Raw genomic sequence first — 24901 nt, forward strand, 5'->3', positions numbered from 1 at the left:
CACGGCCAGGAGTTGAACTCAGGTGGTCGGGACAGTGGGGCAATGTGGGCACCACGACCACATCAATACGCACACACAAACCCACACCCACCATTACGACGATGATTATTAAGTTTAGCTGCCGCGCAACTTGGGCTGTCAAAAAAGATTCAACATCAAAGGTAGCTCTTTAGCAATGCCTCGGAGCCTCAACAACAACCCATCGAAGTGAATGGTAATTATACAAACAAAACAATCGTATCATTACAATGATAGCAATTCACATAATCATCACCCCCAGCAACAATGTGTTCACATCCCGGGTTAGGGAACCTCCGCTCTCCAGACAAATTTTATTTTTGTCACGGTCGTCGTTTCTTTAATAGGGGCCACCAAACCTAAGCAGCTGCAGTCTTCAAAATCGAATTATTTGTTGGTAATTATTGAATGAGTTTTTATTTGAGCAAGTCTTCGGTATCTACAGCACCCTTACCCCCCTCCACTCTAGAGTCGTGTTGCCACTAAAGGGCACGAGGCACAGGTGTGAACTCGTCAGAGGGCGATGGAAGTCGCGTAGCGTGGTGCAGTTGCAACACCTGCACACTCGACAGCAACTACACCACTGGGTAGTCTGGGTCGCGGTGTGGTCGAGTGGTAGTCAGCGGTGTAGTGTGGTTGGCATGTACCCTGGTAAAAGGCATTCATTTCACTCCACTACCCCCTGGCCCTCATTCAAATTTCCTGTCGCAGCTTAACCTGAATGGAATCTTGTGATTCTCACCTGACCAGAGATGGGCCTGCGACAGGATAGAGCCCGCTTTGGGACCTCATCTTAACCACGGAGACTCAGAGTCGGAGGAACCGAACTCAAACCCAGGCCCTGGAGGAGCTGAGTCGGTGAAATTCACCGTCGCTTAGCCAAGGTGGTGCAGCAGTGGGCACGCTTGTTGTTGGTACTGCACTATGGACCCCAGTTCAATTCCTGGCCTGGGGATAACCTCAGCAATATCCGAAACAGTCCTGGACTCTCTCATTTCGCTAACCAGCGTTGACCGGCGTGGTGAAGTATGGTCAAACAGCCCAACGACCAACACGACGTGGGGAAGCCTTCAACCAGCAGTACAAATTGTTTTAATTATAATGCTCTATATCCCTAGCCTGACATCTGTTCCATCACCCACTGTTTTACAATAGTTTGGACGCTTCAGTCGTAACAATCGTCCTTTATTAACCTTGGCAAGCCTCACCGAGTCTCAAGACTCATTCCGGAGTGTCCTGTATGATGATGTTTGGCCAAGGAGGAAATTGTTATCGATTTGCCTGCGAAGGAGCCTGCACAAAACCCATGCAGCACACGAGGGGAAACACCACTCAACATTCCACTACACACAAGGGCTCAACAATGACATCGACCGACTTGCCGTACTGCCACCTACAGACACCACATTGATAACCTGTGCGGGTCGGGAATCCCACACGCACAAACCTACTTCCTGTACTTCCGTCTGCCGGCAAGAGTTGCTTACACACGAGATGCGAATATGGTTTTCCACCAGGTCATGGTTTTCCCAGGAACCTCCTCTGGCCGCGGAGGTAGCTGTCCTGGGAAATGTGTAAGTCTTTCTAGGAATTAAAAGTTGTTTTTGTTTATTGCATAATACTACGCATTTCTGTGTCGTTCTCCCCCTCCGCGAGCACCGAGATTTGATTACTCCCGTTGAAAGTACCCCCCCCCCCCCATTATGTACCTCAGAAATGGCAACTTGACACGTGTGACTAAGCGTATAACTTGTACACAACACAAAACTGTCCAGGCACTCCCCACACACAGACACTTCACGTGGAGTTCAACCCAGATCCGCGAGCCTCGGGGCGAACCCCCAATGCATTGAGCGGGAACCATCATCAAGAGAAACCTCAAGTTTCCAGCATTAGCTCAACGATTGCCTTCATGTGTGTGAAAATCATATATTACGTATTATAAAATGAAATGTTAAATGTATGGCGGTGTTATTTAATGAACAATATTGTGGGTTTTTAATTGTATTTCTTTGATCACGATGTGGGAACTCCTGCGAATTTCAAACCGTTCATTCCCCATCAGGGTTGGTGGGGGGAAGGGGGGTCCGTTTACAAATGAGTCCAGGTGACATCCATCACGTGTCCAAGCACCCGTGGGGAGTTAGGTCACGGTTAACCCATTCACACTTCACACTTTTTGTTTAAACGTGTGGGTAGGAATAGGGTTATGTCATGGCTTAACCACAATGTGGGTTAGGCTTAGGGTTCGGGTTTAGTCAACGGCAGAGGTCGCAAACAGGTTTTGATTCCTTACCCGTACCCGGCCGCACCAGGGTCGCAAACGGGTACCAGTACCCGTACCCGGCTGGGTACGGGTAGCCGGGTATCGGGTAGGGTACGGGTATCGGGTACCCGATTGCGACCTCTGGTCAACGGTAAACCGGTCCAGATCGCGTATGATAGTCAGGCTTCGGTAATAACTCAGCGACTTAAGGTTGAGGGTCGGGGTTGAGTGACGGTTAAGTGAAGGTTACAGACACGACCCAAGACGAACGCCTCCGTTCTCCTGGCACCGTTCCACACGAGTCTGAAGCGTCGTTAACGAGGACAAAAAAAACGTCGTAAAGTTACACTCAGGACTTCCTTCAGTCACCGCAGCGGCGACACCCCGACACCTTCTGATGGGACGATCCGCGGATTCGCGTACGTGCACTTCAAAAGATGTGGGTGAATGTTTAGTGTGATTATGTCACGGATTACTTGGGCGCATAGCGCGCTCACCAAATAGGACTTTGATTCGGACAGGAAAAAGGCGTCTCCACCGTCAACGCTCATAAAACACCGCGGTTGTTGGACGGACTCGGACTGCCGTGTTCACCCGCGCCAGGATGGTGGGCGATTCGTGCGGGCATCGAACCATCCCACTTGTTCCACACTACTGATAATTACCTGTCAAAATGACACCCCAAATACAATATTAAAGGATGATATGGAACTTGGCCCACTGACACAAAACAGCAGCTGGTGTGGTGGGGGGGGGGGGTCTCGGTTGCGTAAAAAATCGACTTCAGGGATCCCTTGGCATCTACCGAACGCCGTGCCACTTCAGAGAGGACTCTCACTCGACTTGTGTTTTCTCAATGCAACCTGCCCGCAACAGGAACGCAGAGGGCGAGGGGGCGCGAGGGTTCAGGGCCAGTTGTCGCCGCCTAGTCGCGGCGAGGTCGTCGCGTTCAACGCCGCTCCCAGATTTGTCAGCGGCGCTGCCGCCGCTTCCAAAAACTACGCGAGACCCTCCCCCCCCCACCCCCTGCGTCCAGTTGAATCTTCGCTCGATCGACTAAACTAAACCGACTGCAAAAGAGAAACCCGCTCTGCTTTGCCAGTGGAAATTAAAGTTGAGTGCCTTCATTTTTGTTCGTCAACGAAACATTTCTTGTCGTACGAGGGTGACGGAGAAGTGACAAAAGCGACGATTCTGCAAAAGAGAAATTGTAAAAGGAAAGAGATGGATACCAATCGATCATCTCACTCGTGACAGTCTTCTTGCTCGTTGATCGACGTCTCTGTCGAACAAATGCCCCGTGTCGTGGTGATCTCGGTCGACTCGTTTGCCACACTCGTCGATCGACTGCTGGTCTATGATCGATTGACCTCGCGATTCGATGGGGCGCGACAAATCGGTCCGTCAATTCAAGAGCAAGTAGCCGCAGGTTTTGCGCACGACGGCTACAAACCGAGGAGTCCAATAGCCCACGCGCGATTAAGACTCGTCGATGTTGATGGACGCTAAATCATCGAGTTGTCACTTCGCTACCTCCTCCACTCACAATCACTGAACCCACACCGCCTCGGTTTCCCCAGGATGTAGGGAATATCTCTCTTAAGAGAGAGAGAGAGGAGGAGGAATGGAGAAGTCGGAGCCTTAGTCGGGGGTTACCACCATTCTCGAGCGGGTCAAGGAGGTGAGACTTCCTGGATTTTAATCCAGCAACTCATCGGTGCCACTGTCAGAGAATATAGGACCCTCCAAATACTGGTTGCCCCAGGCAAGAGTATTGATTATCCCTAGAAACCAATATTTGGAGATCTTTATTAGCATGTATATATCCGTGCATTTTCACGATGCTAAAATGTAAAACCAGTGTCCAAGATTGATCGGGGATCAAGTGGCTCAGGTTGCTTTTGTTATAGTTTCGGTGTTTTACTTTTTCAAGCATCCGGTTAGTCTGAATGTTATCTTAACCATTGTAGTGCCTGACTAACCATCATCCGGAAAGCTAACTTAATCATAATTTATATTTCTAGGGCGCAATCGCTCAAAAGTACACGGAGTAGTGGGAAACAAATGTCCGCCGGTGGGAACAAACTTGTATTCGTTCCTTTGGAGGGAATGAATGTAGATTTGTTTGTGGGGAGTGTAAATATATTCTCTGTAACACCGGCTCAGCATCCCCGAGCTCCTGGCCACTTCCTCCAATATTCAGTCACAGCACCACCGCCTCCTGCCTCGACACCACCACCACCACCACCTCACTCCACCACTGGCTCTTACGAAGCCCATCGTTTTGGTGACCAAGCATGGACAAGACTTTCCCACCACCGCTACTGATAAAAACGAATATTTAGGCGTAGAAAACAAACGCGAAGAAGAAGATGACAGTGATGTCCCCCCTAGCCCCGGCCTGACAGCACAAAGGCTGTGTGCGTTTGCTGCATGAGTGTGTTTAGCATGTGTGTGCGTTTGCTGCATGAGTGTGTGTAGCATGTGTGTGCGGGGAGTGCGAGTGTGTGTAGCATGTGTGTGCGTTTGCTGCATGAGTGTGTGTAGCATGTGTGTGCGGGGAGTGGGAGTGTGTGTAGCATGTGTGTGCGGGGAGTGGTAGCGTAGTGGTTAGCGCACTGCGCTACGAACTCGGCAACCCAAGTTCGATGCCTGCTCACGGCCAACACCAGCGACGACTATCTGAAGCAGTCATGGGTCTCCCCTAGGTCGACCCAACCTCAAACGAGTACCTGGTGCAGTGTGTAAATATCGCCACCGAGGAGACAAAGGCGGCCGAGCGTGGTATCGGCCACCCACCCCCTCGTGTGCCCGTGCCACCCTTCGTAGGTGCTCGCGGGCAGCACTTGCCCCATCAGTATGTTAAGGCTGTACAGGGGATCTTTGTCTCTGTGTGTGCGCGAGCACGCGTGTGCACGTGTGCACGTGTGCGCGAACATCAAGTCCCCCATTCAGTCGGTAAACGCGCCGGCGGCATAAAAACACTGAGCCGCTCAATCACACAGTGTCACGCAGCGTCACGCAGGGACAACTGCCATCGGAGGAACCCCGAGGTAAAAAAGAAAAACTGCTGAGACTCTCGTTAGATTACGGGCGCAACACGCGAACACGAGTCGTTGTTACCGGTTCCGGCTCCGCGAGAATGTTCCGCAAGACCTCCCGACGAGGGCACGCGAAGCAGCGTCCACCCCCCACCCCCGCGACGAGGTCACGTGATGTCAATATCCTCATCGCCGTCCTTCCCGTCGAAACCCGTGCCGGCCGCCACGCTAAGAAACCCGGCGCCACTCAGGCCAAGGTTCAGACCGATGCCGAGGCCCAGGCTGCCGTACCCGGCGGTGCCGCCGCCGCCGCCGCCGAGACCGCCGACCGGTCCCCCGCCGGCACCGCCGCTGCCGAGCAGCCCCAATCCGTACGGCGAGCCGGCGCTGGAGAACACCGCGCCGCCGACGCCGCTGCCGCCGCCCGCCACCGAAACCGACATCATCGTCCGAGCTTCGGCTACGAGGCTCCCAAACTGCGAGGAGAGCCCCCCGGTGCCGCCGGTGCCGCTCGCCGAGCCGACGACGGCGCCGACGGTGCCGTGCAGGCCGAGTGCACGCTGCTCGCTCGCCAGCGCGATCTCCGGCACCGCGAACGCCTCCAGCTTCTTGCGGCCATCTTCCGAGTACGAGTTGTTGCAACCGCGGCACACGCACTCGGTGCAGGCGCGCCGGTTCGAGTAGCACGGGCAGCGCTGGCCGCGGCACGTTAGCACGCTGGGGTTGGGCGTGGCACGCCCGCACTTGCAACCTTTCTTCGTCGTCGCCGTGGTCGTCGTCGACGACGATGTCGACGACGCGGAGGAGGAGGTGGTCGCGGTGCCACCGGCAGCGGCGGAGGCCGCCGCGGAGGAAGGCGGCTGCATCGCGCCCGAGGGGGCGCCCACGCACGCCGACATGGACGATTTTTTCTTTCCGGCCGCTGCGGCCGCCGCCGCCGCGGCCGCGGCCACGTGCTGCGCCGACACCGTGGTCTGTGCCAGCGACGACGAGACCAGGTAGGGGCTGCCCGCGCCACCGGCCGCTGGCGGCTTCCGCTTGGGCGGTCGTGAGGTCCCGCCGCCTCCCCCGCCGCCGGAGCGAGGTTTGGCGCCGTTCTTCCTGGCGGCGCCGGCACCCGCGCCCCCGTGCTTTTTAGCCGTTGTCTTCGGTGCGGGAACCGGCTGTACCGGCTTCCCGCCGACCACCACCACCGCAGCCTGCTGCTGCTGCTGGTGGTGATGGTGCTGCTGGTGCTGCTGGTGCTGCTGATGCTGCTGATGCTGCTGATGCTGCTGGTGCAGGTGGTGTTGGTGATGGTGGTGGTGTTGACTGGGTGGCGCTGCTGCCGCTGTCGCCGGCGATGGCTGCGGTTGCGGTGGCTGTGGCGTTGTGAAGAGGGCTCCGTCACCGTCTGACCGCGAGCGCTTGCGCTGGTTCTTGCCGTTGGCTGCCGTGGCGACCGCCGGCGTCGCCAGGGTCGGTGCAACCATCGGCGTCGCTGCTGTCGCTGGCACCGCCGCCACCGTTGCCGCCGCCGCCGCTGACGTCACCACCGTCGCCACGCTGCGAGCGGCGAGGTCCAGGCTGACACCACCACTACCGACAACAACAACGCCCATTGTCGAATTGGCGCCAAGACCGACGGCAAAGCTGCTCAGCGTCTGGGACTCCAGCTTCATCTTCTTTTTCTGCTGCTGCTGCTGTTGTTGCTGTTGCTGTTTGTTCTGCAGCTGTTGGCTGAGTAGGAGTTGCTGTTGCTGCAGCTGCTGCTGCTGTTGCTGCAGCTGCTGTTGTAGCTGCTGTTGCTGCTGCTGCTGCAACTGCTGCTGTTGCTGCTGCTGTTGCTGCAGCTGTAGCTGCTGCAGCTGTAGCTGCTGCTGTTTGCGCTCCTCTTCCTCCTCCTCGCGCTGGAGGTTGCACGCGATGGCGACGTCGCACCGGATGACGGCGACGCGAACTTTGCGTGCGCGCCCGTTCACCAGCGGTGGCGCTGCGGCCGAACGGTCCAAGCGGGCGCCGCCTTCGTCCGAGTCCAACGCCGATGACGACGACGACGACGAGGAAGACGACGATGACGACGAAGCTTTGGAAAAATCCGAAAACCTCTCCCAGTCCGAGTTCAACTCCGAGTCCGAGTGCCTCCTCCGCCGCCTGTGCCGGTGCCGGCGGCGCCGGCGGCGCCCCAGGTGCTCGGCGTCGCCGTTGCCGTTGAGGGAGTCGCCGTTAGACTCGGGGAAGCCCTCGCGCAGGATGGCCAGGACGTCCACCATCCCCGCGCGCATCACCGCGCCCGCACCGCCGCCGCCGTCTGCCGCCACCGCCACGGACCCGGCGACGCCGCCCTCCGCCGCGGTGTCGCCATCGCCGCCGCCGCCGCCATCGTTCAAACTCGACCCCGTTCCGGCGACGCTCCCGGCCATGACATCGGTGGCGGTCGCACCCATCGGGGCGTCTGACCCCGCGACACAGGAGCTCCCCTCTGCGCCGTCGCCGCCGCCACCGCCACTCTCTCCAGCAGCCAGGAATTCCATTCCTGCGGTGGAACCGTTTTCCGGGCGCTCGTCGCGACCGTCGTCCTGACCCCGGTCGCCATCGGCACCGGCGCCACCGGCACCACCGCCGCCGCCATTGCTCTTCGGCTTCTTGGCGCCGTTTTCGTTGCCGCTTTCGTCGCCGTTAGTCTCGGCGTCACCGTTGGTCACCCCGGCGCCCTGCGGCGGTTTGTCCGCGCGGCTCGCGCCGCCGCCCCCGCCGGCGTCCCCGTCGCCGGCTACCGCCGTCGTCGCCGCGGCACAGGCGGCGGCACCGGCGGCGGCCGCGGCGGCGTCGGCGGTCGAGTCGTCGGCGGCACGGACCAGGCCGTGGCGCTCGTGGCTGGCGCGAGAGGCGATGGCGCGGCCGATGTGGGAGCCCAGCAGGTGTTCGCAGAGGGTGCGGTAGCACGCCAGCAGCAGCGCCAGCTGCCGGCACTCGGAGTAGGGGGCGTGCGGGTCGCGCGAGCACGAGCACGGGGGACGCACACGCAGCCGCTGGCCCCGGCACGCGCGGCACACAAAGTGCTGGCAGGTGCCGTTCGCCGGCACCATCGGGTCCACCAGAAGCTGGGCTGTGGGGGGTGAGTGAGGGGGGAGAGAGGTGGTGGTGGTGATTGTGGAAGTGACAGTAGTGGTGATTGTGGTGGTGCTTGTGGTGATAGCGGTGGTGGTGGTGGCATTATGTTAGCAGTGGTGGTTATGATGGTGTTGATAGTGATGATGAATGTCAGTAATGATAGTGGTGGTTGTGATGATAGTAGTGATGATGATGAAGGTGGTGGAGACGAACGAGGACAAAGTCATGTTGATGTAGGAATGGGGAACATCGGGGAAAGAAAACGTTAACATTTCAAAACCGATGTAAAGTGACTCTATTAACCTCACACCATTGTGGAGGACTAGGGATGTAACAGGACCACAACAGCAGAAGGAGATGTATGGAACACGTCACGAATCAAGGACATTCTCTCGGTCTAAATTCACCAATGCCCTCTAACTTACCCAGGAAAGCCTCACTCTCTTTCAACAGGATGCTGCTACATTGCGATGTAGCGACACCAAGGTGGCTATGAGATGTTAACTGCCTAGCCTGGTAAGCAGGAAGTTGTGGGTTCGATCCCGACCCTGACGCCTGCTGTATATTTGGAGTCTACATGTTCTCCCCGTGGTCGCGTGGATTTTTCTCCAGGTCCTCCGGTTTTTCCCCTCCACATTTAGAAACGTGCATTTATCGTATTTCACTGCTTATAGATTTCCACGCGATAAGCCACTTCGTTGAGCTATCATTTGTGGCGAGGTCACTTCTGAAAAAAAGCTGCATAGCTCAGATGGCCTTACCTGGTAAAATAAAACAAAAAAGTTTTGTTTTTTGGGATGTTTGGCCAATTCCATTATTGGATGGGAGTTTGACTTCACGTGGGAGGAAACCTGAGGGAGTTCGGTGAAAACCCAGAAGCTCGTAGCAGGCGACGACGCTCAGCAGCACCGTCTCTCCTGGCCACCTCGCAGCTGCACGGCTCCACAGCTCCGTAAGCACGGAATATCAACCCCGAGCAGGAACTGCCCCCTAACCCAGTCTCAACAGTGCTAAGCTTATTCTTGGTTCTTTCGGTAAAGTCACGCAGAAGGGAAACAATAAAATAAATATATAAAACAATAAAATTCTCACGACGTTTCGACTGCAACACAAGCAATCATCATCTGATGTGAAATCCAAAGGAATTTTTTTCTCCATTAAATAACCTCCCCATCACCAATACACCCCCTCCATCCCCCCATTCACCAACTCATCATCTCCATTCACTTCCCATTGCCATCACCACCAACCACCAATCCACTCCCATCACCACCTCCGTCACTAATAACTCATCCCACACCCCATCCCTAACACCTCTCCCACCCCCCACCATCGTTTCGTTGATAAACATCACAACCGAATGTTTAGAGAACGGACTGCGCACCGGACCAACGAACCGATGGCGTTGGCCACCCGAGTTTGATTCCGGGACACGGCTGACATCAGTGGCGAATGACGACCCGAGACTGTCCTGGTCTCCTCCACCCCCCTCTCCCCGACCCGTGCATCGATGTGGATGTTTGGCCAATTCCACTCACGTTTGGCTCCCGCGTGCGGGAGAAACCCACACCCGGCAGCCCCTAATCGGTGCCCTGTTTTGTTACAGACCAATTCAGACCTGGTTGGTCACCACGTGCCCCTTATACATCTCAACGTTCATCCTACAAAGTCCCATCACAAGGGAGAAACACAAACTGACAAAACATTGACATTGTTTGCCCGTATTGAAAGGGCTGTATGGACCAAACCCGTATGGGTTGACACGGTATGGGAAAGCGGAGGGTCAGGGAGACATCCCTCGGTCCACCTCGCACCCCACGCCTCTCCAGAGCTCAATGTACGTGGAACTTCGTTCGCACCGTACGTAGCCAACCGTGCTGATCTAGGGCCGCGCGGTGGGGGGGGGGGTGGTGGGAAGGAGGGCGGAGTGGGGTGAGGTGGTGGGGGTGAGGTGGTGGGGGTGGGGGTGAGGTGGTGGGGGTGGGGGTGAGGTGGTGGGGTGGGGTGAGGTGGTGGGGGTGAGGTGGGGAGGTGGGGGGGAGGTGAGGTGAGGTGGGGGTGGGTGAGGGTGGGTGAGGTGAGGTGGGGAGGTGAGGGGGGGGTGAGGTGAGGGGGGGTGAGGTGGTGGGGGTGAGGTGGGGAGGTGGGGGTGAGGTGGTGGGGGTGAGGTGAGGTGGGGGTGGGTGAGGTGAGGTGGGGGTGGGTGAGGTGGGGAGGTGAGGGGGGGGTGAGGTGAGGGGGGGTGAGGTAAGGTGAGGTGAGGTGAGGCGAGGTGGGGGGGGTGGGCGAGGTGAGGGTGGGCGAGGTGAGGTGAGGGGGGGGTGAGGTGAGAGGGGGGTGAGGGAGGGTGAGGGATGAGAGGGGGGTGAGGGAGGGTGAGGGATGAGGGGGGGGCGATGGGGGGGGTGAGGTGTAGGGGTGAGGGGGGGTGAGGGGGGGTGAGGGTGGGGGGGTGTCTCGCTCTCTCGCCTCTCACCGCACACGCAGCACGACAGCGCCTGCCTCAGGCTGGGCAGGAGTCTGCAGACGTCGTTGAGGCTCCCGGGCCTGCGCGGGTCGCAGCGCAGCACGCAGCGGCACGTGGACGCGTACAGCGACGTGGCGTTCATGCTGCCGGCCGGCAGCCGCGAGGCCCAAGTGGGCCGCAGGGCCCGAGCCGGGGCCCAGGGACCAGGCGGGGAGCGGCAGCGACACTCGCGAGGAAGCTCCTCGGGTGCTGAGAGACGGCGGCGGCGGCGGCCGTCGCTGCTCGAGACTGCGACGGGCAGAGTGGACGACGTCGTGGACGAGGAGGACGACTTGGCGGTGGATGTTGGATGGAGGACGCGCGGAGTTCCAGGCCACGCGCGGCCCCGACAGTCGACTTGGAGCGGCCCCCGGGCAAAAGTTCCGAAACTCCCCCCCAAGGAAGAGAGACCACCACCCTCCTCCCGCCAAACCCCACAACAACAACACCACCAACAACACCACCACCCTCCTCCCGCCAAACCCCACAACAACAACACCAACACCACCACCAACAACAACAACACCACCACCAACACCACCACCCTCCTCCCGCCAAACCCCACAACAACAACACCAACAACAACACCACCACCACCACCGCCAAACCCCACAACACCACCAACAGCTCGAGTAGAACCAGGGTGGGGTGGGGGGGTAGAGAACACCAACAACACCACCACCACCACCACGGTGGGTGGGTGGTGGAGCCTCCACCACCACCACCAACTCGGCACAGACGCGCGGGGACCCAGGCCCGGCCCAGCACGCGGGCTTCTCACCGCCGTCGCCACCCAGCCCGCCTCGCCACCCAGCCCAGCGTCTGTCGCGATCCCAGGCCTCGGACCCAGCAGCCCCGAGCGAGAGGGAAGCCTCGAAGCGAGACGGCACCAGACGCCTCGAGCCCTGGGCCCCGACTGGGGGGGGGGCTGTGGGGGGGTTGGGGGGGGGGCTGTGGCCCCGTGCGGCGGGAAGATCGCGGTGGATTGGGGGGGCCAAGAGGAGCGGCGTGGGCCCGTGACCTCTGACCCTAGGTGGGTTCGGGGGGGGATGAGGGTGGGGGGCGTGGGGGAGGAGTCAGGGTCTCGTTCCGAGCATTTTAAGGAGATGTTAATTAACAAAAAATGTTAAACTATTTTTTATTATGTATGTAAATTAAAGGCGATACAATAGCAGAAGGAGCGTTACGTAGCAGCAGGGGGCGAATTTTAAAAAAAATTCTCGATCCGAGATCCCCGGGTGGGTGGGGGGGGAGCGGAAATCTCGCGAGATTTGGCACGCGCGATTGGTCGCGAAGGCTGCACGTGACATCCACACCCCCCACCACCACCCCTCGAGTGGTCACGTGCGCGAGGCGGCCAATGGGGTGCAAGGAGCACCCGCTGCAGCCGCTTCAAATCGCTGTCTTGCATTTGCAGCGACGGCTTGGTGACGTCAAAGAAGCGTGCAATTTAAAAGCAATGGAAATGCCACTCATGACAGATTTATATATTAAAACACTTGATGCAATTACACATTGCACGCTGTTCTCGTGTTGCGTCGCAGGTCCAGTTGTATTCATTGCCACTTAGCTCATGGGTCATGAGTTCCAGACTATATTGCCATAGGAAGAACAGACTTGTCAATTGCTTCTCAATGTTTTGAATGCAGACCTCGGTTTGTGAGAGCTTGGGTGACTGTATCAATATCTACCGAGTCTAATCCTTACTAGTTGGCTGTCGGGTGGTGGCGGGTTTTAACGACACATTTATATATTTACGCAATCTAACCAAAAAACCTGTTATGTAGTGAATGGTAGACAACCCGTTCCCAAATCCGAATTCGTTGTTTTCAAATGATTCGCTCTCTCTCAGACACACGAGGAACCAAACGAGCGGCAGAGGCAGTGAGCCGGCTACAGATTCCCCCCCAAAGCTCTGCGTTCCTTTTTTTATCAAGGGGTTATTGGCCAATGATTGTTTACACGTGGGAGGAAACTGCAGCAGAGAAAATCCACGCTTGCGTGGGGAGGGGGGCAACACTCTACCCCAAAAAGAAGGGGGCCAAGTGGGGGTCCACATTTGCTGCTACCACCGTCTGGACTGCCAGGGATCAGCTTCCTCCTAGATGCCCACAGAAAGAAAGGGAGCTTCACAACATTTGTGTGGTCCACCAACCCTCACCCCTCTTCGAGGTATTGAAGACAATTATATATTGTAAGGAGTCGGACAGGGAAACACGGTTTCAACAAAGTTACTCGGTGACAAGAGACGATGCTTTATGAAAACAGGACTGGAGAAATAAAGACATTGACAGAGAAGTAATGACCAATGGCAAGAGTCCTCGGAATCGATCAAATTACGCACTCAATAATGCTGCAAAGTTGGACTCAAAATAAATATGGGCAAAAACGAAATTACAGGTTCACAAAACAGTTCAAGAAACCTGTTTGTAGGGACAACTGGTCAACACATTGGAGTGTTTATACTCAAGGCGGCTATTGAAGACGGACCAAGATCAAAATAGTTATAGATGGGTAGACGGGAGCTGGAAATCTGAATCTTGACTTAAAGCTTTCGTGACTGCAGGAATTCATATTCTTTGGGTCATTCGGTAAAGTCACGTAGATAGGTTCAAAGAAAATCACAAAATACAACGTTTCAATCGCAACACAAGCATCCTCTGGTCTAACACCGTTTTAAGACGAGGCTCAAAAGAAAGCTGTCTCTGGTGTGGACCAACCAGTTTCAAGGACAATGCATAAATTATCAGAGTATTGTTTTTTGTATGCATTTGACTGCAAGTATTGTGGTTAATGCAGACATGATTCCTTGCAAAATGTATTAGTTTGGTGTTTTAACATCTTAACACAGCTGTTTGTTGCCAGAAAAAAGGGGAAACCCTATTCTCATATTTTGGTACTGGCAAAGGAGGTCCCATGACGTTACGTTAATATTATTAATCCTCGATCGTTTCTGCGTAGATTAAATATCGGCCGTTCTATAGGATTCGGGGGGGGGGGGGGTGCATCAGGCGAACGTGCCCAGATGGGGAGGGTGTAAAAAGTACGCGTGCGAACAGGGAGGGGTCAAGTTGAAATAGATTTTTGCGTACGTACTAAATGGATGGCCCCTTAAGGCAAATTCCGGGCGATTCGACCATGGGAAAACGACAGCAACAAAATGCACTTTTATTTTAGTCGTTCATAACGCCAACACGTTCAGTCTTATATTTTACAGAGTATCAACAGTCCTCACTTTAGCCAAACCAAGTAACGTGGCCCCAACGTAAACATTCACCACAGCCCCCCCCTGCCCCCTTCCCCTCCTCTAAAAACCGACGCACGGTGTGCGTGATAAGGAAACAAGACATTTTATGCTCCGGAATGCGACACGGAATAAATCTGAGAGTCGTGATATTCCAAAATCGAAGGAGGGCTTGCAATTCAATCGCCGCAAGATTATGTCGATCTTGAATCAACGCAATGCTTGTTTACGAAATCAACCCTCGACTTTTTCGAGCCAGAAGGCTTGGCTTAAGGTTTGTGTGTGACATGGAGTGGCACGGGTTTCACACGTTGCGATGTCGTGACGCAATCTGGACGCCGCGTTTCACTCCGTGGGGCGATTGAACTGCGTCATAAGCACGGAGCACAGGGCCAGCATCTGCAGGTATTCATCCGCCCCGTCCACCAGGCACTTGTCCACCTCCTGCGGGGAGACACAGAGACACGTCCAGTGTGAGACGGGAACAGAGTGGGTGGGTCTGTGTGTGTGTGAGATCGCTTTACGTTGGTGATTTCGAAAACTTTTTTTGGTTTGGCCATGTTTGTTTGTTGAGTTAGACTGATGGCTTTAATCTAAGTTGTCCTGTGGTTGTTGTTGTTGTTTGACTTGCATTCCATTGGGATTTTTGCACACAACGTTGGTGTACGGTGCTTTTTCTGGAAGATTTTTGCTACTTTTTCCAGGATTTTTCTGTTTGCGCTTAATCACTTTAAGATGTTTTCTTGTTCATGTTTTTGTTTGTTGCGGTTGCACCTAATTCAAGAGCCAAATGGCTCAGAGGGCTATACCAAATAAATGAAACTGAAACTGAGATCACGGTCGATTCCCGCTCACGGCCAATACCAGTGACGATTATCTGAACCGGTCCTGGGCCTCCCCTACATCGACTCAGCCTCAAATGAGTAACTGATGTGGTGTGTAGACATCGCCACTAGAGAGAAAAGGTGGCCGGGGTGGTGCTGGCCACCCACCCCCTCGTGTGCCGTACTGCCCTTCATTGGCGTTCACTAAGAGCACTTCCCTCAACAGTCTGCAATGTCTCTACCGGGGATCTTTGTCTGTGTGCTCTGTTCCTGTGTCCCCTGCAAATCCCCGTGTGTCGCTGACCCCCAGCTTGTCGGCGATGGCCGACTTCTGCCGGTCGGAGAGGTCGGCACGACACAGCACGACCTCGTGAAGCTGCCCTATGAGCGTCGTGGCCGCGTAGCCCTCGCAGCAAATGTTCTGCACACACACAGGAGACACGCGGCAGTCATTAATACAACACAATGTGGATCTCAAAGAGAACAAACTATGTTTTATCTTACCAGGTAAGGCCCACTGAGCTATACAGCTCTTTTCTAGACGCGACCTGGCCACAAATGATAGCTCAACAAAGTGGCTTATCACGTCAGAACTGTATAGCAGCCAAATACTATAAAGGCATGTTTCTAAATGCGGAGAAATTTTTTTAAGGACCCAGAGAAAAATCCACGCGACCACGAGAACATGCACACTCCAAATATACAGGCATCAGGGTCAAATCCATGACCTCCTGTATACCGGGCGAGGTAGTTAACATCTTGCCACCCTATAGAGTGGAACCTCTGTATACGTCGTTAATTCGTTCCAGAAGCTAGGACTTATACCGAAAATGACGTATACCAAAGATTTTTTCCCATAAGTAATAAAGAAAAAGGAAATAATCCGTTCCAAAGTATAAAAAATGATATTTTATATGGCATATTATACATTAATGGGGTTGTATAAAATAATTTAGACACTAATGACTAAAGTGTATACAGAAGCCACGTGACCGCGCTGCTGCCAGCTGCGCTGGTCACATGACGTGCCTCAACCCCGCACGTCGCACGCGCCTCGACCCGGGGCTCCACCCTCCGTGGAGGCAGCCCCCCATGCGTTTAGAGTCTTTGGCTGCTGTAAATTGACACGTGATAAGCTACTTCGTTGAGCTATCATTTGTGATAGCCCGGTCGCTTCTGAAAAAGAGCTATATAGCCCAGTGGCCTTACCTGGTAAAATAAAAAAAATAGTTTATAGTTTAGTTTAGAGTGGTACAGAAATAATGATAGAGAAAGGGGGACTACATACATATGAATACAGGAGGGGATACAAAATGGAGCAGAGCAGAAGTTGAGGGGGATTACAGAAGGGGGTAGTTCAGAATGAGAAGGGCTACAAGGAGGAGTGGTGGAGTAGGAGGCCGTCCGTATATAAGAGGTCCAGAAGGGGGTAGCACAGAAGAGGATGATGATGATGATGATACAGAGGTGAGCGGTAGAAAGGAGGCACCACCTGGACAGCCAGGTCCATCTTGTCGATGGAACTGGAGCGGCACGCCTCCACCAGGGCATTCAGCAAAGCGGTGGGCACGGAGGCGGAGATCTCCATGACGACGGCTCGCGTGATGGTCGCCCCGACTACGAGGCGGGCGGCGCTCTGCAGCATGGTGATGGCGCGGCGGAGGTCGCCTTCGGCTACCTTTACCAGCTCCGACAGGGCCTGGTGACAGGAGTGAGGTGAACAATAGGTGTGTCAGGTCTGTGTGTCTTTTTCTTTTGTTACGGGTTAGTCAGTTCACGTATAACACCATCATGAAGGTGCTAAATGATTGCGAGCAGAGGGTCCGGGACTTTAAAAGCGTGAAGAATAACCCAGAGCCCTGGCCTATTGATGATATCAATGGCCCTGACCAGGTCAATAAAGCAGAGATGGAGGTCACGTTTAAATTATCTGCACCTCTGCAGTAACAGATGAACAGTAGCAGCAGCAGGGTCAACCCCACCTTGCCCTATGATGTTATTTAATCGGATGAGTTCCCCTCACTGAAATGCTCAGCAAACCTGTGAACATACACACACCCATCCTCAAAGACGTGCAAACATACATACATTCTCACACACTCAAAGACAAAGATCTCCCGTATAGCCTTAGCAGACTGTTGGGGCAAGTGCTGTTAGCGAGTACCTATGAAGGCCGGCACGGCACAAGAGTGGGTGAGTGGCCAGCACCACACTTGACCGCTTTTGCCTCTATAGTGGCGATGTTTACACACTGCACCAGATACTCATTTGAAGCCGAGTCAACGTAGGGTAGACCCAGGATCTATTCAGATAATCATCACTGGTGTTGATGGCCGTGAGCAGGAATCGAAACCGGGTCACCGGGTTAGTAGCGCAGCGCGCTAACCAATGCGCTACCGCTCCCCACATCACACACTCGCACATCTTCACACATGCACACCCAGCCTCACACACACACATGCACGCACACACACGTACCTCCTGCTCGATCTTGAGCCCTTCCTGGTCGCACACGTGCCTGACCCTCTGCTCCTGCGCAGCGTCCGACAGGGGCTTGAAGCGGAACTTGGAGCAGCGCGAAGTGAGTGGCTCAATGATGCGGCTCACGTAGTTGCAGATGAGGCAGAATCGCGTCGTCTTCGTCTCGCGTTCCATCGTGCGGCGCAGCGCGGCCTGGGCCGCGGACGTCATCGAGTCCGCTTCGTCCAGCACCACAATCTTAAACGGCGGGCAGGGGCTGCCACTGCGGGGCGGGGGGGTTGGAGGCATTCGCAAGGATGGGCGGGGACCATTATGCACGTACAGACACAAAAAAGACAAGAAACACAAACAAACGCATAGCCACTCGCTCACAGTCACACACACAATTAATCCCCTGTACTGTATAGCCTTAAGCAGGCTGTTGGGGCAAGTGGTGTTAGCGAGCGCCTATGAAGGCCGGCACGGCACGCGAAGGGGGTGGGTGGCCAGCTCTACGCCCGGCCGCCTTTGTCTCCGGAGTGGTGATGTTTAAACATCACACTTGGTACTCATTTAAAGCTGTCGACGTCGTGGAGGCACAGAACCGGTTCAGATAATCGTCACTGATGTTAGCGTAGCACGCTAACCACTGCACCACCGCTCTCCACATGCACACACACATGCAAGGACACATAGGAACCCACAGGTACATCAACACCCGCCATTCGTCACTAAGTGGTGATAACGTCACCACGGCCCCTGTGCCAGGCTAGGTGCACTTCGAGGCCACGTGAAGTGTTGAAGGCTTGCTGACAGGGACAGACCCAGGTATGATGGGTTGACTGACTGAGATAACTGGCATATGCACTAGCTGTGCCCCCTACTGTGCCAACTTTCTGTATTTTAATTCTGCTCATTGTTGTGAGCGTTGCTCCTCTGCCCTCTGTTAATGTTAGATGGCTGCCTCCCACTGACCAGTAGCGCGCTTCATGAGCCTCCTTCACAGCAGTCGATCTTGACATTGTTGGTACCAGTTTTTGGCAAGCCCACTCAGATCCATATCCTCCCGTACTGGATCAGTTCATCTCTTCTCCAGACCATGGTGTACCCGTTTAGCCCCATGTATCTGGCCAAACAGAAGCTGCTTGGGCATGCGGTGGCTGGGCATGCGGGCTACATGACCCACAGATACAGAGGCACGCACACACATGCACAACACCACACAGGCATAAACGGACAAAATCCCACTCGAGTCCATCCGTCACTCACTCTTTGCGAGTGCTGGATGCTGTGAGCTGCGCGAAGTTCTTCACTTTGTGTCGCACCACCTGGATGCCACGCTCGTCCGACGCGTTGAGCTCCAACACGCGCTGCGAATACAGCTCCGGCCCAAACAGATCGCGTGCCGCCGCCAGGATCGCCGACGTTTTCCCCGTGCCCGGCGGTCCGTAGAACAGCAGGTTCGGCAGCTACGCGCACGTACAAAACAAAGATCCCCCCGTATAACCTTAACAGACTGTCAGAAGCAAGTGCCGTTAGCGAGCATATATGAAGGTCGGCATGGCGCATGAGGGGGTGGGTGGCCAGCACCATGCCCGGCCACCTTTGTCTCCCCAGTGGCAATGTTTACACACCACACCAGGTACACATTTGAGGCTGAGTCGAGCTAGGGGAGGCCCAAGACCGGTTCAGATAATCGTCAATGGTGTTGGCCATGAGCGGAAACCGAACTCGGGTCGCCGGATTCATAGCACAGCGCGCTAACCACTACTACACTACCGCTCGCCCTGCTATACATACTGCGTATGGGTACACATGGCAGGCACACACAGGTACAAACACGCACAGGCACAAATACAGCCAGGTACATAGGTGGTGGGCTACATGTTGAATGTATGCACCTTCCTGCCATAGTAAATTCCTTGTTTGTGCAAACTTTCATGGCGAATAAAACCCTTTCTGATTCTGATTTAAACCATATTTATTTTACCAGATAAGGCCCACTGAGCTACATAGCTCTTTTTCAGAATCGCCCTGGTCACTAATGACAGCTCACCGAAGTGGCTGATCACGTGGAAATTTAAAAGCAGTCAAATACTCTAAATGCATGATTCTAAATGTGGAGAGAAAAAAAACGGAGACCCGGAGAAAAATCCACGCAACCACAGGGAGTGAATACATTCCAAATCTACAGCAGCAGGCGTCAGGGTCGGGAGCGAACCCACGACTTCCTGCATACCAGGCGAGGTAGTCAACATCTCCTAGCCACCGTATGGATGGGTCCACAGAGAGCCGGTACGTGTGAGTGGTGATGTAGGCAGTTGAATCCCGAGTGAAAGGAGTTCAACGCTAAGAGCCAACAGCGTCCCTTCTCACATCGGCTCCTTGCAGCGACTTCTTGAGCACGGCCACCACCTCTTCTTGGTGCGCAACCTCGTCCACGCACCTGGGCCGGCTGGAACAAACACAGTTACCACCATTGTTACCACCACCACTACCACCATCATCGTCGTCGTTGTCATGGTTGCAACAATCGTCAACATCACGATCAATGCCTACGACCAAAATCTCGTTGATCTCAAAAGCGAAGCGGGGTTGAGCCCGGACAAAGCATAATGAGTGAGGTACACTGACGGTCACGGTAAATCTGGAGATGTTGCATGTCAGTAGGCGGTGTTGCATGTGAAGAAGCGATGTTGCATGGGACATGTTGCACGTTAGGAGGCGGTGTTGCATGTGAGAAATCTGGAGATGTTGCATGTGAAGAAGCGGTGTTGCATGTGAGAGGATGTTGCACGCGACATGTTGCAGGCGAGAGGAGGCGGTGTTGCATCTGAGGGGATGTTGCACGCGACATGTTGCAGGCGAGAGGAGGCGGTGCTGCACAGCTCTCACTATTTCTCCACCCATGGCACCGCTCGGCTCCGCTTCGCCTCGCCGCTGCCGGGCTTCTCCTTGGCGGCCGACTTCTCCTTCTGAGGTAAACTCCCGCCCTTGAGGAACGCGTGCATCTTCCTTCCGCGGCAGGCAGGCAGGGAGGGAGGGGGGCACGAGAGAAGTCGCTAGAGGAGGGAGACGAGGAGAACGAGGAGGACGAGGCCCCACCACGCTTTCTCCCGCCAAAAAACGGCGTGAAAGTTACGGAAGTGACGTCACCGGATGTCCGCCTGTCAGTGGCGCAGAGAACAACAACACTTGAAAGTTAAATAATATTATTTTTATAAAAATTGTTTTTTTCCCCCTCCTTTTTGTTATCTTTGCGACAACAATAACAACCAAATCGTCGTGGGAAAGCCACGAAGGAAAAAAAATAACCCCCAAACCGCATTTTTATTTTGCTTCTGTCCTACGTGACACCCCCCACCTCACTGCGAGGTTTGTTTTAGCTCATCTCAATCTCAGCTCTTATTAATTTTAATTTCATTTTTTACCTACGTGACTTTACCGAAAGAACTAAGAGTACAGGTTCCCGTCATTGATATTGGCACCCTGTGACGTCATCCACTTTGCGCCGTGTGACGTCATCCAGTTTACACCGTGTGACGTCATCCAGTTTACACCGTGTGGCGTCATCCAGTTTACACCGTGTGACGTCATCCGCGTGGTACCGGATGACGTCGTAGAGGGTTGAAGGTGACTGCAAGGGGCGGGGGGGCGGCGGTGTAGAGAACGCGAGACTTTGACGGCTTTCGACGACGGAGAGACATCAGCAGCAACAGCAGCAGCGGCAACAGCAACAGCAGCAGCAGCGAGCCATGTGGTACGAGATCCTGCCCGGCCTGGCCGTCATGACCGTCGCGCTCATGGTGCCGGGATTCACCACCATGTTCCTGCAGCGGGCGTCCAGCGGGTGGAAGGTGAGCGGCGGCTGGCGGCGGTAAATCGTGTGGACAAGTGGCAGCGTGACAGCTCGTGGCAGATGTTGGCGATGATGGTGTTGTTGTTGACGATGAATTAGGACGGAATGAGGCCCCAGCTAAAGGCCCCGTGGTGGGGGAGGGGATGGTGCCCTGTGCTGCCCTGTCCATCGGGGTGACCGTGAGAGGCTTGAACAAGGCCGCGTTGCGAGGCCTTCCTCTTGGTCAGCAGAGGGCAGTGGCGTTAAAAGGCGTCGTTGTGCTGAACGTCTATTGAGCCCACGGCTGTCGATGCTCGCCGCCTCCAGCTCGCACTGACCAGCGGAGTTAAAAGAATGGTTTAGGTATGGCCGTGTAAAGTTTGTGTAACCCCCCCCCCCCCCTCACACGGCACGGCGTGGAAAGGCCTTCATCCAGCAGTGGAGTGTGCACGCACGTTGGCCCATTAAGACGTCACGGTGGCTAGGAGATGTCAACTACCTCGCCTGGTGTACAGGAGGTCGTGGGTTCAATCGCGACCCGGACGCCTGCTGTAGATTTGGAGTTTGCGTGTGTCTCTCTCATCATCATCATCACGGTGGCTAGGAGATGTTAACTACCTCGCCTGGTGTACAGGAGGTCGTGGGTTCAATCGCGACCGTGATGCCTGCTGTAGATTTGGAGTTTGCGTGTGTCTCTCTCTCATCATCATCACGGTGGCTAGGAGATGTTAACTACCTCGCCTGGTGTACAGGAGGTCGTGGGTTCAATCGCGACCCTGACGCCTGCCGCTGTAGATTTGGAGTTTGCGTGTCTCTCTCTCTCATCATCATCACGATGGGGAGGAGATGTCAACTACCTCGCCTGGTGTACAGGAGGTCGGAGGTTCAATCGCGACCGTGATGCCTGCTGTAGATTTGGAGTTTGTGTGTCTCATCATCACGGTGGCTAGGAGATGTTAACTACCTCGCCTGGTGTACAGGAGGTCGTGGGTTCGATCGCGACCCTGACGCCTGCTGTGTATGTGTGTGGATTTTTCTCCGGGTCCCCCGGTTTTCCCCTCCACATTTAGAATCAACATCACGCGTTTAGAGCATTTGGCTGCGATAAATTTCCACGTGATAAGCCGCTTCGTTGAGCTATCATATAGCTCTGCTGAAAATGAGCATGTAAATCCACGTGTCCACGGGGAGAACACGCAAACTCCAAATATACAGCAGCAGGCGTCAGGGTCGGGATCGAACCCACGACTGCCTGTATACAAGGCGAGGGAGTTAACATCTCCTAGCCACTGTGGCACCCGAGATATAGCCAGACAGAGCCAGTACATTAAGGCTGGCCTTAGTTGTAAAGGGTTCAAATTAAACTCCGTCTCGACATGTGCCGTGAATTTTCCCCCCGTGGCAGGAGAAGCGCGTGGTGTCCGACTCCTTCGGGTTCATGATGCTCAAGAGGGACGCGCGAATATCTGGGACAAACACCTACTACCAGAGCAAGGTGAAGCTATTCTATCATCAACACCACCATGATCATCATCGCTGTCGTCACCGTCAACATCATCATACGCAGCTACCTGCGGTGCATCGTGAAGCTATTATATCAACACCACCATGATAATCATCATCGCTGTCGCCACCGTCAACACAAGCATCTACTAGCGGTGCATCGTGAAGCTATGAAATCGTCAACACCACCATGATCATCATCATCACCGTCACCACCGTCAACATCATCATAGATCACCATCACTGCCAACACCATAAATTCACGCACAATTATCACCACGATAATCACCACCCTCGCCATTGTCAACATCACCACCACCACAGTCACCACCGGAATCATCATAAATAATCATCAGCATCTTTATCGTCACTGTCACCGTAAATAATCGCCACCGTAAATTCTCCATTGTCATCGTTATAGTCGCCATCGTCAGTGTTATAAACGTCATCACCATAAATCATCACCGTCTTCAGCATCATCGCCACCATCGCAATTGTTTCCACCAGCACTGGCATCGTCATCATCATCATCTTCAAAACCAATATCACAATCTTTATCATCACCATAATTGCCACTATCAACATAAATCACCTTAAATTTTGATTTAAAGCTTTCGTGACTGCAGGGATTCATATTCTTGGTTCTTTCGGTAAAGTCATGTAGAAGGAAAATAACAAAATAATAAAAATATTAAATAATAAAAATTCTCACGACGTTTCGACTGCGACACAAGCAATAATCATCAGGTGTGAAATCCACAGCAAGAAAATTGCTGTGGATTTCACACCTGATGATGATTGCTTGTGTTGCAGTCGAAACGTCGTGATCATTTTTATTGTTTTATATTTTTATTATTTCCCTTCTACATGACTTTACCGAAAGAACCAAGAATATAAATCACCTTCACCATGATCGTCGCCATCATCATCATCACCATCAAAAATAACAGCCGCTTGCAATGCTGTCAACTCTGTCACCATCACCACTGTCAGATTCAGTGTGGCCTTGCCGTGCATGCATGTCTAGGCGTTTGGGCATGTGTGCGTGCCTTTAAAACTAATTTCTTTAGAACTGCTGTTGTGTGTTTAGTTTATATTCCTTTCCCCGCACTTCCGATTAGCAAGGTTGGCTACGTACGGTGCATAAGAAGTTCAACATACATGCGTTGCTTGGGTTGTGCTGAGCGGTGACAGCCACCGTTTTGTCTCGCACACCGCACTACGAGGCCAGTGACTTGTGTTCAATTGCAGGGAACAGCTAACGTCAGTGGCGATGACATCTGGTGTTTGGGCCTCCCCTAGATCAATTCAGCCTTGCATGAGTAGCCTGGTGCGTGACGAACATCGGCACCGGGGAGATAAAAGTTTCCAGGCGTGGTGCTGGCCACACCATCCCCCGTCACGTGGCGTACCGGCCTTAAGAGGTGCTCGCGAACGGCACTCGCCCCTTCTGTCTGTAAAAAGCTGAACGGCAGATCCCTTGTGTGTGTGTGTGTTTCTCACAGGGCTTGGAAAACATCAACTGAGCTGCTAAGAAATATGTCTTATCCCTCCTCCACTCCACCCTGCGTAACCTGTCACAAACACGCGCATGTCATCACTCACCGGTCCTCCCAGCTCCTGAACAACCAATAAATTTCTGAGCTTCGACAACGCCTTGGTGTTGATGTGGTTGTTTTTCACTCGCCCACTACCGCACTCACCATCTGATCTCAGCTGCGTGTGTGTGTGTCACGCTGTATACGTGTGTGGGCAGCGATGGTGCTGTGGTTTTTACGCACTGCCCTACCAACCCCCACGGTCCAAGCTCGAATCCTGGTTCAAGGCCCAACATCAGTGACCAGTCATATCAGAACTGGTCCTGTTAATTCTCCAGGTGGATTCAATTCTCAAGACGCAACAAGTAAGAACGATTACTCTTGAGAGGTGAGACGAGAAGTGAAGACATCGTAAAACATCTGGGGTCACGAAGGATATTGGATGGCTTCCCATGCCAGTGTCAAAAGCAGATCCGGAACAAAACCCCGACCGAACGTGGGGACGCCCACCCTCAACCTGGTGCTCTAAGATGGTCACGCTTGAGGATGTGGGCCTGGCTAGGGGTGATG

The 24901-nt window shown here is 54.3% G+C and overlaps 3 protein-coding genes across 3 annotated transcripts; 1 reads left to right on the forward strand and 2 right to left on the reverse strand.

Annotated features, from left to right (window-relative positions):
- Positions 1–248: 248 nt before the first annotated feature.
- Positions 249–11838, reverse strand: MSL2 (MSL complex subunit 2). The gene is made up of 2 exons (XM_061549143.1): positions 10895–11838; positions 249–8413 (listed from the first exon to the last, which is right to left on the reverse strand). The coding sequence occupies exons 1-2, from the start codon at positions 11025–11027 to the stop codon at positions 5493–5495; spliced, it is 3054 nt and encodes a 1017-aa protein (XP_061405127.1). The 5' UTR covers positions 11028–11838; the 3' UTR covers positions 249–5492.
- Positions 11839–13007: 1169 nt separating this feature from the next.
- RFC4 (replication factor C subunit 4) lies at positions 13008–20602 on the reverse strand. Its single transcript, XM_061549596.1, has 7 exons — positions 20348–20602; positions 19829–19907; positions 18722–18921; positions 17471–17735; positions 16485–16691; positions 15297–15413; positions 13008–14612 (listed from the first exon to the last, which is right to left on the reverse strand). Exons 1-7 carry the CDS (start codon positions 20461–20463, stop codon positions 14514–14516), a joined length of 1083 nt encoding a protein of 360 aa, XP_061405580.1. The 5' UTR covers positions 20464–20602; the 3' UTR covers positions 13008–14513.
- Positions 20603–21048: 446 nt separating this feature from the next.
- On the forward strand, positions 21049–24448 carry NDUFA1 (NADH:ubiquinone oxidoreductase subunit A1). The gene is made up of 3 exons (XM_061549861.1): positions 21049–21309; positions 22696–22785; positions 24299–24448. Exons 1-3 carry the CDS (start codon positions 21208–21210, stop codon positions 24317–24319), a joined length of 213 nt encoding a protein of 70 aa, XP_061405845.1. The 5' UTR covers positions 21049–21207; the 3' UTR covers positions 24320–24448.
- The last annotated feature ends 453 nt before the right edge of the window (positions 24449–24901 follow it).

This window comes from Lethenteron reissneri, chromosome 2 (assembly GCF_015708825.2).
Source record: "Lethenteron reissneri isolate LAM-NWPU_2019-01 chromosome 2, ASM1570882v1, whole genome shotgun sequence".
NCBI lineage: Eukaryota > Metazoa > Chordata > Hyperoartia > Petromyzontiformes > Petromyzontidae > Lethenteron > Lethenteron reissneri.

Excerpts from the sequence above, each read along its gene's own strand:
- MSL2 (XM_061549143.1), bottom strand. The coding sequence starts at position 11,027 with ATGAACGCCACGTCGCTGTACGCGTCCACGTGCCGCTGCGTGCTGCGC. Across the intron at positions 8,414-10,894 it reads GCTGTCGTGCTGCGTGTGCG|CCCAGCTTCTGGTGGACCCG; the intron begins GTGAGAGGCGAG and ends CACCCCCCACAG.
- RFC4 (XM_061549596.1), bottom strand. The coding sequence starts at position 20,463 with ATGCACGCGTTCCTCAAGGGCGGGAGTTTACCTCAGAAGGAGAAGTCG. Across the intron at positions 19,908-20,347 it reads GTGCCATGGGTGGAGAAATA|CCGGCCCAGGTGCGTGGACG; the intron begins GTGAGAGCTGTG and ends TGTTTGTTCCAG. Across the intron at positions 14,613-15,296 it reads CCATCGCCGACAAGCTGGGG|GAGGTGGACAAGTGCCTGGT; the intron begins GTCAGCGACACA and ends GTCTCCCCGCAG.
- NDUFA1 (XM_061549861.1), top strand. The coding sequence starts at position 21,208 with ATGTGGTACGAGATCCTGCCCGGCCTGGCCGTCATGACCGTCGCGCTC. Across the intron at positions 21,310-22,695 it reads GGGCGTCCAGCGGGTGGAAG|GAGAAGCGCGTGGTGTCCGA; the intron begins GTGAGCGGCGGC and ends CCCCCGTGGCAG. Across the intron at positions 22,786-24,298 it reads ACACCTACTACCAGAGCAAG|GGCTTGGAAAACATCAACTG; the intron begins GTGAAGCTATTC and ends TGTTTCTCACAG.